The 13,295-nt window shown below is 36.4% G+C and overlaps 1 protein-coding gene across 1 annotated transcript in view; it reads left to right on the forward strand.

Moving 5' to 3' along the window:
- The window catches only part of Pkhd1 (PKHD1 ciliary IPT domain containing fibrocystin/polyductin), a 429,388-nt gene extending 417,427 nt beyond the window's left edge, over nucleotides 1-11,961 (forward strand). Inside the window, exon 66 of the mRNA XM_076860094.2 lies at nucleotides 11,522-11,961. Coding sequence (XP_076716209.2) covers nucleotides 11,522-11,961 — 440 coding nt within the window. The remainder of the gene's footprint in view (nucleotides 1-11,521) is intronic.
- Nucleotides 11,962-13,295: the final 1,334 nt, after the last annotated feature.

Below are 13,295 nucleotides of genomic sequence, written 5' to 3' on the forward strand. Positions count from 1 at the left end.
TGGATAAAATGAGTTGAAAAAAAATTCCAGATTATCCATCTCCTGGACATACAACAAATGGTAGTAGGAGGTGTGGGTTGAAGTATGAGTGGAGGAGATGAGAATGGAGATGGAGAGAGGGAACAGGTTCTTTCTAGGTGCCATTGAAGATCATTTTAATTTTGGCTTCTTGTCTTTCTTATTAATGGATAAACTCTTGTCCATATTATTGTATGTAAACACAGGGAAGGTGTTTGAAACAGTGTCTGGACCTAGCTCTTGACATTCAGCTGCACTCTTCAGAGAATGGTGGGAACATTGCTGATCTCTCCCTTCATCTAATTTGGTCATCTACATGACTTTCGGTTGTCTCACTTAAATTAACTACATTAAACAGTCCACACACCTGGATGTTTTAATAAGGAACATTTATGCGGTGGCTTATTAATAAATTATCAGGAATGAGACAGGGACCGGGCTTCTTGGAAGAGGTTTGTTAGAAAATCCACACTGAAAATAGAAAGATGTGTTATCCAACCCCCCTCACTGTGATCCCTGTATCACAGTGAATTTATTTATCACCTAAGCTTCTTCCAAATCTTAATAGAATCTTTTCCAAAGCAAATAATGAGGCATCTTCTATAGTTTTTGAAAATTATTATCATCTACCTAATTATTGCTAGCTTGAAATACATCTGGTTTTATTCCCCTATTTCCACAACATTTTGGTTTTCCTTTTCTCGCTCTGTTTTTAAACTTTTGGGGTGTGCTATTAAAGTGGTTGGCTGTCTTGCTGCTTGGCCCTTTGCCATTACTAAGCATTATTATTGCATATGAAATTATTTAGCTGATGGAACTATTACTACTAAATTTAAGTTGCAAGCTTATTGTGATATTACTTTTACCAAAAATCTCATGAATGTAATAGGGTTTCTAGACAGTTGCTATAGAGAGATAAGGGAAGTAAGGTATATATATCTCATACTGGACTGTTCAGTGCTTTTGATGTAAAGAGTCATCTAAATCACCTTTCAAAATTCATGTCTGATCATGTTGCTCTGTTACGTATAGATTTAATGGATTCCCACTGTTGGTTGGAGGGGCAGGGGAATCTGACAAGATTGGGCATGGAACCCAGGGTTGGACAGATCAGATTTAAATCTGACTTCCTTTAAATCTGACTTCCTGGAAAAAGATATTACTCATCTTTGTGACATTTAGGTGGGAACCTGCTGAAGTGTCTATAAGTACTATTTTAGATTTAATCTCCCCATAAATAGAAAATAATACTTACTTAGTACACAACAAAGTCTTCTCTGTACATTTGCAATGGGTGGTATCTGGCTGACTTTGTGCCTTCAAGCAAGACAACCTCTTTGCCCTTCAGTTTTTCTCATTGATAAAATTGTTATAATAATACTGCTTACTGATTAGGATTGTTATTGATATTAAGCTGGTTAACATCAGTAAAGCCAGCACAGAACAATTCCTAGCATACTGTAAACATTAACATATGTGTTATTCTTGTTACTCAAGACTCAAAATCTTCAAGTCTTGTCTCTGTTCCATCTTTATGATCTCATTTTGGATTTTACTCTCTTGCCTCCTGCTGACAATTACCCTAGGATTTCTCTCCCTTCTTCCTTCTCATTTGCTTGCAAAGTTTCTTCAAATTGGACTTCTTGCCTTCATCCGTTAAAATTGCCTCCATATTAAATCACTGACTCAGATAACTTTTTTTTTTTCCCAAGAAAGCTTTCCCCAATAACTCCTACTTCAGTCATAACATTTTCTTCATTGGGTTCAACAAATCCTAAATATATGTCTCTGTGGCAGTACTATTGGTGTTGGGAATTTATCCTAAAGATGACTCTCTGTTCCCACAGGCCAGAGGTTCGTCACTACAGCAATTTTGCCCTCTAGGTAGGGTGACTAACACAACCTGGTCTTCCCAAGTACTGCCTCAGTTTTAAAGCGTAAAGCTTTGGGTCTGAATTCCTTCAGCAGTAGACATATTTGGACAGTCACCCATCCTACCTCCAGAGGATGTATGCAATGACTGGGAACATTCTTTTTGTCATAGCTTGGGAGGACCAGGATATTATTTATAGTGAATAGAGATTAGGGATACTGTAAACATCATGTATTATAAATACCACCTTTCCAACACAAATTATCTGGCTCAAGATGTCAGTACTACCAAGGATGAGAAACCTTGGAAATAGATATTACTCATCTTTGTGACATTTAGGTGAGAACCTGCTGAAGTGTCTATAAGTTACTATTTTAATCTCCCCATAAATAGAAAATAATATTTACTTAGTACACAACAAAGTTTTGCCTGCACATTTGCAATGGGTGGTATCTGGTTCCTTGTCCTTTATGAATTCCCAATATGGTTGGTACACAGAAATAGTATTTGGGGAACAATTGGAGAACAAGTTAATTCAATAAACAAGTGTAAAGCAAATGCAACAATATCTATTGGAAGAACTGAGATATAGGAGGGAATGTGAAAGGCAATAATATCATTTTTCTGAGTTGAATGATTAATCCTCTGAGTGCTAAATCACATCACACGGTTTCATATCTTATTTAGTGAAGGCTTGATTGTCCATTTTGCAGAAACTCTGGTTCATAGAAATGCCAGGAAAAGACTTCTGCTTTGCCCTGTCAAAGCTCAATCTCACATCACTTTTACTCAATGGTTTCTTTGTTCCTTTAACTTGGTCAATAACACCCGAATCTCCCAATCTAGACACCTCAGAGTTATAGATCTTGAATTCCTAGTTCACCCTTTCCCACTCTGTCCCTTTCTTGCTTATCAACCTCTATCATTTCTACTTCTTCTGTGTCCTTGAGTTTCCTCTCTTGTTGCTTTACCTCTCAGATGTGTCTTCATTCAGTCACATTTACCACATTGCTGGCAGGTGTGTCTCCTCTTTCTCTTCCAGAACAGTATTCCCGATCTGCAACACAGGCTTCCCCATTTCAAAATGTTTTTCTCCAGTGTATCCACATAGTCACAGTCTCCCATTTCTTCCAAATACCTTTATTCTTTTTAAAGTCTCTTTATCTAGAAGGAGTGGTTCCCATCTCTCAACTTCTAAAATTCTACCCTTGTTTACATAACATGTAATATGTAATGTAATTGTTTGTGTTCCTCCTATCTTTTGTATAAATTCTGTATCTTTTTTTAACCCGAGAAGCTCTTTACTATAGGGACTTATTGTTTTAGTTAGGGTTTTTTTGCTATGACCAAAAGACCTGAAAAGAACAATTAGAGGAGAAAAAAGTTATTTGGGGGCTCATGGTTTCAGAGGTCTTAGTTCATATGTAGGTGATTTCATTCTTTGGGGCCCAAGGTAAGGGAAAACATCATGATAGAAGAGGTGGCAGAGGAAAGTGGCTCAGAACATCATATCAGGAGGAAGAGTGAGTGAACTCCCTTCACTAAGGACAAAATATGAGCCCCAAAGACACACCTTCAAGGACCCAGCTCTTTCAGCCATACCCTACCTACCACCAACAGTTGCCACCCAGTTAATCCCTACCAGGGGATTAAGGTGTTCATTAGGTTAATTGTTCTCATAACCCAATCTGTTAACCTCTGAACTTCCTAGCATTGTTTCAGACGTGGGTTTGGGGGGACTCCTCACATCTAAACCAGACCAATTATGATATAAAACCACTAATAAGTATTATTGAGTAAATGATGAAGACAGAGATGAAATGATTCTCCCTTCTTTCCAAAGACCCTTGGATTCCAGCAGTTGTTAAAAACTGGTAGGAAAGAATAAAGCAAAATTATCCTCACTTTCTTTAAAAACAGATCAACAACAGGATAATGCCCAAGATTAACAAGAGTATAAGAACTGCACATCACTGTTAGCAATAGGCAGAATGTGACATGATGTTTCCTGCTATGGCTGCCTCTTTCCGTTGTCTTGACAGTCCTCTGTCTTTGCAGATCTCAGTGCATTCTTCTCCGAATCTTGCACTGATGTTTGGCCACTCACGAATTTTATTTGTAGAATCCATACATCCAATGCTAGGAATGAAAATTCTACATGTAAAAAAGGCTTGCCTTTATACCTATGTGATTATGAACGTCAACTTCAGGGACTCCTTATCTCTATCAGTTTAGAGACTATTAACTATATCTGATATGCTTCATGAATGTGAAATAAAAAGGACTGTTTATGAACTTATCTTTTGTGAGCATCAATCTAAAAGAATGCCAGAGGATGAAGAGGAGAGAGATGGCTTCAAGGTGTTTAGAAGTAAGGAAGACACAACAGCTGAGACATTTCCCAAGCTCCCAGAAAAGTAGAAATATGTTTGGAATTCATTAATGAATAACATGTCTATATCACATAAGGGAAAAAGATAAGAATGTCCCCTATTTTAAAACCATGAAAAAAATTAGCACTTGTTCCATAAGAAAAAATAATTAAACTTATAATGGTTTGGATATGAGGTGTCTCCCCAAAACAGCTCATGTCTGAGAAAATGCGAGAACATTTAGAGGTGAAATGATTGAGTTATGAGACCTTTCACCCAATCAGTGAATTAATCCCCTGCTAGGGATTAGATGAGTGGTAATTGGAGATGGATAGGGTGTGCCTAGAAGAGGTAAATCATTAGGGGCATGCCTTTGGGGTACATACTTGGCAAACTGAGCTTAGTTCCTCTCTCTGCATACTGATCATCATGTGAGCTACTTCCTTCCACCATACTCTTCTACCATGATGTTCAACCTCACCTCTATCTCCAAGGAATGGAGCCAGCTGTCGATTGACTGAGACCTCTGAAACCCTGATCCCTCAAATAAACTTTCCTCCGCTATGATTGTTCTGCTCAAGTCTTTTAGTCACAGCAGTGAAAAGGCTTATTAAAAGAGAAATATTGCTAAATAAGTGTTTCAACACTATGAAATATTATATTTAACAATGGAATATTAGAGTACTTGCTACTGAAATGAGGACACATTGTGTAATGCTGAGGAATGTAGGCAGAGATAAATTAAAAGGACAATGTTGGAGATGGTTTGCAGATGATATAATTATTGGAGGTAACTTAACTGCTATCGTTTATAATTAACTTGAGTAACTTATTCAAATAAAATGTCAATCTATAAAGACATAATATTTTATAAATGCTAAATAAACATCTTTTTCTTATAAGTTTATTCTGCCTCAGGTATTTCATTATATTCTATTTATTTATTTATTTTGTACTGGGGGTTGAACTTGGGGGCATTCAACCATTGAGCCACATACCCAGCCCAATTTTGCATTTTATTTAGAGACAGGGTGTCACTGAGTTATTAAGAACCTTGCCATTGCTGAGGCTGGCTTTTAACTTGCAATCCTCCTGTCTCAGCCTCCCTAGCCACTGGGATTACAGTCCCACTGTGCCTGGGGTATTTCATTATAGTAACACAAAAAGGACTGCTACAAGAAGTTAGGAGTACATAGTTACAAAATGTGATAAAATATACAATAGTGGCTAAGGGATATGGTATCTTGGTAAAAAATATTAATGAGAGATGTGTTGAAGGTATATAACAGTAAGATGTGTTTTGCTGAGTAGTTTAAAGAGAAGACATGAATGTAAAAGGAAATATATTTGTATTTAGACTGACTAATATTTCAGGGACCTCAATTATTTATAAATTAGCTTGGTTTTAATGCAATTTCAATAATTTTGCACAGTGTAAAGTGGCATAAGATGAATACAAAGTTCATCAGAAAGTACAGACCAATGATACAAAGCAAATTTTCTAAAAGAAATTGATTTTATGACAATGGGAATGTGTAACTCTAGCAGAGAAATAATATTTATGTTACTATTCTTAGTAAAATGTGATACTGATAAAAGAATACCCTAATGGAAATAACCCCAATGAGTGTGTGTGTGTGTGTGTGTGTGTGTGTTGTGTACGTGTTAGGGTGTACATGTATTCTTGTGTTGTATCACATTATGTACATATATATGCATATATGTATATTGCATAAGTATAGGTCATAATTATATATTATACATAATAAATATATACGTTAGGTATAAAAATGTAATACATGCTTAAAAAATAAATTAAAGCATTCTATACATAGAGCTAAATAATTTGACTATTTAGAATAATTATTAACCTAAATTCTCACTTCAAAAAATATACCAAGGTAAATTCCAGAAGCATAAATGAGCTGAGTTTGATTTACTAAAATGCATTCATTGTTAGAGCAACAGAAAATCAATGGAATAGAGATCACTTGTGACTCAATGTGGGAGACTAACAGTATGTTTTCCTTCCTTTTATTTTCTCTAATTTTTATAACTTTTGATTGACATTCCATTGCTTATTAAAATAAATGATAACTTTCCACTTAAAGGAAAAGTAATTGAGATAACACTGGTGATATTGTTTACTAATTACTGCATATGTATTTTCTAATATGTGGGCAAGACGTTTTCCTTTATCAATAAATGATAGAATCCATTTTTGACATATTAGTTGTCCACTTCTCTTCCTCAGACCATGTTTAGACTTCAAAAATGTCAACTATTTTGAGACTGCTTATTGAATCTCCAAGTCTTCTAACACTGAACACTGCACATGGAATTGGCGTGAGAGAAATAGAAGGGAAATTCATTACTAATCCTCTGATAGCAAAAGAAGCCAGAGATCAGAACTCACAGAAATCTTAAAAAATCAAGGGCATAGTGTATATTCACTGCTCTTGAAAGTTTCATAAGCCACAGGATGTTAAGAAGAGCTGGAAAAATTGCAGCCGATTGTAGGTTTACCTGGAAGCACCCCAAATCAGACTGTAGGTGTACCTGGAATCACCCCAACCCAGTAAGGGCCTCATTTTGTAGAGAAGGGATATATGTGCCCCATATTTGGTCTCATTCTCCCTAAAACTTGATCATACCTACCAATGGAACTCTATGAAGCATGGGTACAGGCAATTTGAAATCTCCTCTTTCCTTTCTAATGGAAACTCATCAACCAGGCAGTGATGGGAAGAAGGCATGTTAATTCATATGTTTTGATACTAGCTATCCTTCCATCCCTAAAACCCAAACATTCAACTGAATGCCTTAGGACACATATCTGCTATAAATTCATTTTTTATCTAATTTGTCTGAGATCTAAGCTTCCTGTGGAGGTCCTAGATCAAAAGAGCTGATTCCTTCTGATGTCGGCACTGACATGTAATGTGTGCTGACTTAGTTCTGTCTATAACCTCACAGTGGGAGGTGGCCAGCCTCCCTGGGCACCTTTACACAGTGAACTTTCATTTCAGCTGGGGAGTCTGTCAGGTATGTTGCTGATTGGAGCTTCCATGTAAATAATTTATGGGAGACTTTTAAATGTTTTGGGGTCTGCAAAAGAAAGCTAGGCTTGCATTAGTCTTTTATGAAGAGATACAGACTTGAAGAACAAGGGGGGAAATATTTCCAATGAAAGTCTCTCAAAAACAGGATAACAATATTTTCAATGGCTTAAAAATAGGTGACTTGTAGCATTTGATTCATCTTATACAAAGTGCTATTGGTTTTACCAAGGGATTAAAATTCAAAGCCTCTTTTCCTTTTTTAAGTTTGCTTCTACCTGACAATTTATTCTTCTTGTTCTTTGGTTATTTGCTGATCCTGATAAACTATGCCTTTTCCTCCTGGTGAGAGCAGTAATTATGGAGATGATACCAAGCCCAGTGCTTGGTATAGAACTGGGCATAATGAGCGAACAGGGTTGATAGCACAAAACATCTCCTTCCCTAAAGGCACTCAAAGTCCTAAGAGGAAGATGGGACTGTCACACAAAGAAAGGTGACCAATAATAGAAACAGCAGCACAGGTCAAATGAGAAACTCCAGTCAACAAGTATTGAGGCATAAATCAATGTAGTTGAGCTGTCAAGAAACACTTCTGGAAGGAGTTGCAGATCCCATAGGAAAACTAGAGTAACCGGAAAGTTCTCACAGCTCCAAGCAAGAGAAATCCTCCAGGCAGGTAGCTATGGCAGATAAACGCTAGACAAAAAGACTGTGTGGAAAGTGAAAGGGGAAATATGAGTAATATAGACTTATCAGGATAGTAATATAAGCATTGTGGGAACAATTGAACAACATGATTACTTTATCTTATTTACTGGTCCAAGTAAAAAGCATTTTAGAAGTCACACACCTGTAATCCCAGCTATTTGGGAGGATGAGGTAGGAGGATCATAAGTTTGAGGCCAGCCTGAGAAACTTAGCAAGACCCTGTCTCAAAAAAAAAGCAAAAATTAAAAAATAAAAAGAATTATTACGTTTTCATAACCTCACCTCATTACTTCATTTTCTACCCATCATCTGTTGCTAGATTCGATTAAACTACTAATAAATTGGGTTTTTAATTCTATGATATAGATAGCACTATTGTCTTCTGACATAGCCAGGACAGCTCCCAATAAACTGAGAGAAGCATAATACAGAAGTTAATACGTTAGCATCTACATTGTGTGTAAAAAAAAAAAAGAGTAGTTAATGAATTTAGTGGTGAAATGCAAGAACATTAGTGATAGTAGATGTCGATGAACATGTTGCCACCTACTTCCCAAGGGTTTAAGATGAGTCTTTTTTTATTCATCACAAGGCACATGAAAGATGACCTTTGCACATTTGACATACTGATATGCATATTTCTAGCCAAACACTCTTCTTAATTCTTAATTGCTGTCTAGGACTTTATACATTGTTGTATGGTGCTGACAAGCACAGAATCTGGATCAAAATATCTTGAACTCTCTAAACCAGATCTGCCCTTAATTTACCTGTGGTATTGGGAAGGTATACTTAGTCATTCTGTCTCTTAATTACCTTTCTTCTGAAGGGCAGATAATAGCTGGGCATGGCACACCACTGTAATCCCAGTAAATCAGGTGGCTGAGGCAGAAAGATCTTACGTTCAAAGCTAGACCCAGCAACTTTGTGAGACCTTGTCTCTAAATAAAAATACAAAAAAGGACTGGAGATGTGTCATAATGGTTGAGCACCCATGGGTTCAATCCCTGGTATGTATACATATATAAATGACAGATAATAACAGCATGCACTGCAGAGGGTTATTCTAAGGACAAATTACATACATGATGTAGTGCTAAACATGTGTTATTTGGTATACTTGCTGTATAAATGGTACTTTAAATTATTAAAGTAAATTTTGAAGGCAAAAGAAAGCCTAAGGTTAAACACCTAAGGACTATTGTATTGAGGTTGTTTGTTGCTATATTTTAATATGAATTTGTTACTGTCTATGTTGGTGTATTTTAACATGAAATTATCTTACTGTCTGTGAGACAGAACTATTAACTTAAGGTACTTTTATTAAAGTAAGTTGTAGACAGATTTAGAAAAGAAACTTATAGAATCATTTAATAATTATTTTAAGTGATTAATGCATGGTCACATGAGATTATTTGAATTCCCATGTACATACTTAGAAGCTTTACAAATATGGTAAGTAAGCCTACCATCTGTACTTTTGACTTTTGTGAGATGAATCGAAATATATTACGCAGACTGGCCTTTAACTCTTGGGCTCAAGTCATTCTCCCACCTCAGCCTCCTTGGTGGTTAGAAGTACATACAGGTGCATACCATCATGTCCAGCTTCACTTTCATTTATTCTTCTATAAATCAAGGACCATAGTATTAATGGTTTCTTGGGTTGGCTCTAAGAATTGAAAGAATGAGCGAATATTACAAATAGAAACCAGCACTTGGCACTATTATTTAAACATTAGAAATTTCAACAATGATGGTTATTATAATGGTAATGGCAATTATCATGATAGTTATTTTAGTCAGCTTTGAATTGTTCTGATCAATGTGCCCAATAAGAACAACTTAAATGAGGAAAAGTTTATTTTAGCTCATGGTTTCAGAGATTCAGGCCATTGTTGGCCAACTCAATAGCTCTGGAACTGAGCTTAGGCAGAACATCACGGTGGAAAGGTTTGGTGGAGGAAAGATGCTCAGTTCATGACAAACAAGAAGGGAGAACAAAAGTAAGTTGCCAGGGATGAAATATAAACCCCAAAGGCATGCCACCTGTGATCTACTTCCTCCAGTTTCCTATTCACCCAATTCAAGTGGATTAATCCACTGGTTAGGTTAAAGTTTTCATAATCTAATTATTTCACCTTGTGAACATTGTTGTATTATCTCACACGTGAGTTTTATGGGGGCACCTCACATCCAAACCATATGATAGTCTTTACCATATTGTTGCTTTTGGGCAGTACTTTGCATGCTTCATCTGATTTAACTTTAAAATAATCCCACAAGATAGACACCAGCACTATTATTGTTTCAAAGATGAGCAAGCTGAGGCACAATGTGATAAAGTACAGTTTACATGTTTATTCAGCAAGTAAAGGACCAAGCAGGAACTATAACCACATTTATTTGATTATAAGCCTATGCTATTAGCTGCTATGCTATATAGCTTTGGGGAGTCATATTTTATATATTTAATAACATAAACAACTGTTCTGGTAATTCTGACTATGATATCACTGAAATTCTATGTATTCTTAGTTCATCATCATTTACTGTTCCGGTAATGTGAGAAGTTACTTAACTCATTTACTTGGAGCATGATCACAGTATTAAGTGTGTGTGTATATATATAATAGTGCACTCCCCAAAATTAGGCCAGATTAGGAAAAAAATGCCTAGATCATTAGTTTACCAATATTGTACTCTTCTGAGTTAATTTTTAATTATGTTTAATAAGAAAACTAAAGTACAAATGAAATCTCAATGAAAGAAAATAATAACTAAAGTTGCTAAAATGAAGGAAATTTTAGTAAATTAAATAACGACTGATAATAATATTAAATTTTACAATTGAAGCCATGACAGACTAAGAGGTGGAATGAAAGTCACACAGCCACCCAGAAAAAGGGGAATTTTAGCAGAACACTAACTTTGTGACTAAATTACAATTCACTTTCTCTCCTTCCACTATTACACAACCACACATGCACATGCTCATAAATGTATTTATATATTTATATTAGTCCTACCTATGTTTATATTCATTTTTATAAAATCAAAGAGGTTTAAATTGTAAATTTGGTATACAAGCCAAAATACTAAATAAGACTGATTTTTCAAGTTCACATTTCTTAATATAGGTGTGGGTTTCCCAATAATTAGACCTGCCTAAAGTCTATATATCAAATTTAAGCTCTGTGCTTACACTTAAAATCCTTGTTTATTTAATAACATCATAAAAGTGGGGTTTTTTTGAAGACATATTATCAAACTTATTGGATGGTTAGTATTAATTACAACTTGGGTGTGGGATACAGTACTTTTATTTTAGGAAAAAGTGTTTTTTAAAGGTATTTGGAAATTGATCATCAGTTATAATTCAACCTTTAATTAGTTGATAATATATTGTCAAGATTCCTAAATATTCAAAATATGTTATCAACTGATTAAAAACTAAATGATTTCTTTCCCTATTTCTCCTTCCACAGATATGAGAATGAAGGTCATGCTGGGCAGGCTGAACCAGCTTCCCAACCATGCCCTGGACGGAGTGTCCAGAAGGAAGGTGAACAGCCACACTGTCCCAGAGGAAGTGGCTGCTACGGCTGCTCCCAGTATTACCGGTGTCACATCCCAGAGGCACACTTGTGCTCCGGGGTCTCCTTCTCAGCAGTTGTACCTGCAGGAGAGTGGGAACTGGAAGGTAGCCCAAGAGCAGCTGCTCAGATACCAGCTGGCAGGCCAAGATCGACTGCTGCTGCTATGCCCAGACCTCAGACCAGAGAGCCATCGGTGGCAGGGACAGAGTCAGCTCATTAAGAGAAGTAGCAGCTTGGGGCTTTCCCAAGAGAAGAAAGCCTCCTGTGGTGCCACTGAGAAGTTCTGCCTTCATTCTGCACAACCAGAAACTGTTCAGGAACAGCTGTGACCAGGGAATGGTGAGGGCATTTGGACTGAAAGGCAGAATGTTCAAAATATTTCCAGATAATAAACAGGGGAGGTGAGGGTGAGGCTTGACATGTGTTCCTAAGTAGGTAGGAGGAGTTTGACTATGAATCCCATTTAGAGCTTTAAAATGCCTGTGGACTGAAACAGTGTCTGATTATATATCTTTTGTGTCTATCACAGATCATTTGCCAATGCTGGACAAATAATAGATTCTCAAACACTTGATAAGTTTTTATTTGTTTTTGACTTAAGCCATCTCTGCTTCTAGTTCAGCAACTTAATAATTGTATTAATACTGACTTATACCGGTAGGAATTGTTATTAAACTTCCCCTGGTATGACTACCCATAGCACTTTGGGCTCCTCTTATGGAAAGAATCATGGGAAGTTCTCGTGTGCAAGAGTTAGTTTTTCAGTATTACAGAAAAACATTTGTTTTCCCTGAATGAACATTTGAAGACTGGAAAACATCCTGCTTCCTCCTGTATCAGGGCTTACCTTCTAATCACAAGACAACTACCTAATTTTTTACAAGTGGCTTATTTTGTAGCTTAAATTCAATCATTATTGATAACCCAGAGTAGTGCATGCATATCAGGTTTGCATCTTATGAGCATTTACAGTCAAAAATTGATATTTTCATGTGCTTTGCTGCGATTTTACTCAAGAATAAAGATGTGAAAATACTAAACCTGAGAAAGGAAATTGTCAATGGATCATAGCTATATTTTTCTCTTAATTAGTAGCTGAATCAAATTTATAAATGGAAGACAGTTTTATTGGAGGACCAGAGATAACCAAGTGTCTAAGTAGATTGCCAGCTAACTCCTCTATTAAAGAGCTGCTTTTTTTTGGAGAAGAAATGCATAAAGCTGCCCAACAGAAGGGAAGAGAGATTACATCAGGTGCAGCCTTTCTAGATTGTTCTTAGGGTCTAAGGGAGACCATAGCAAAGGATCAACTCATATTGATAAATTAAGTAAGGATAAAAATGTCAATTCTCCAAATTCATACACTTGCGTATGTCCAAACTGGAGGATACTTTAAGCAGCCAGAACGTGTCCTTGGCTCCAAGAGTGAAAAGCACAGGTAGCAGAAATGAGAATTTCCAAATGGAATTGTCCTCAGATATTCCCAAAATGTGAACCAGGATTTCCCAATATCTGAAAGGCTGAGGGGCACTCTTGTGTTTGGGTTGAAAGAGAAGAAGGACATACACTCTTCTATTGCTGAATTTTAAATAATGAAATCTGGGATCAGGACCCATGGAAAACACTGACAGAAAACCATAATTTGCAGGGAATCCATGGGAAG

This window comes from Callospermophilus lateralis, chromosome 6 (assembly GCF_048772815.1).
Source record: "Callospermophilus lateralis isolate mCalLat2 chromosome 6, mCalLat2.hap1, whole genome shotgun sequence".
Lineage (NCBI taxonomy): Eukaryota > Metazoa > Chordata > Mammalia > Rodentia > Sciuridae > Callospermophilus > Callospermophilus lateralis.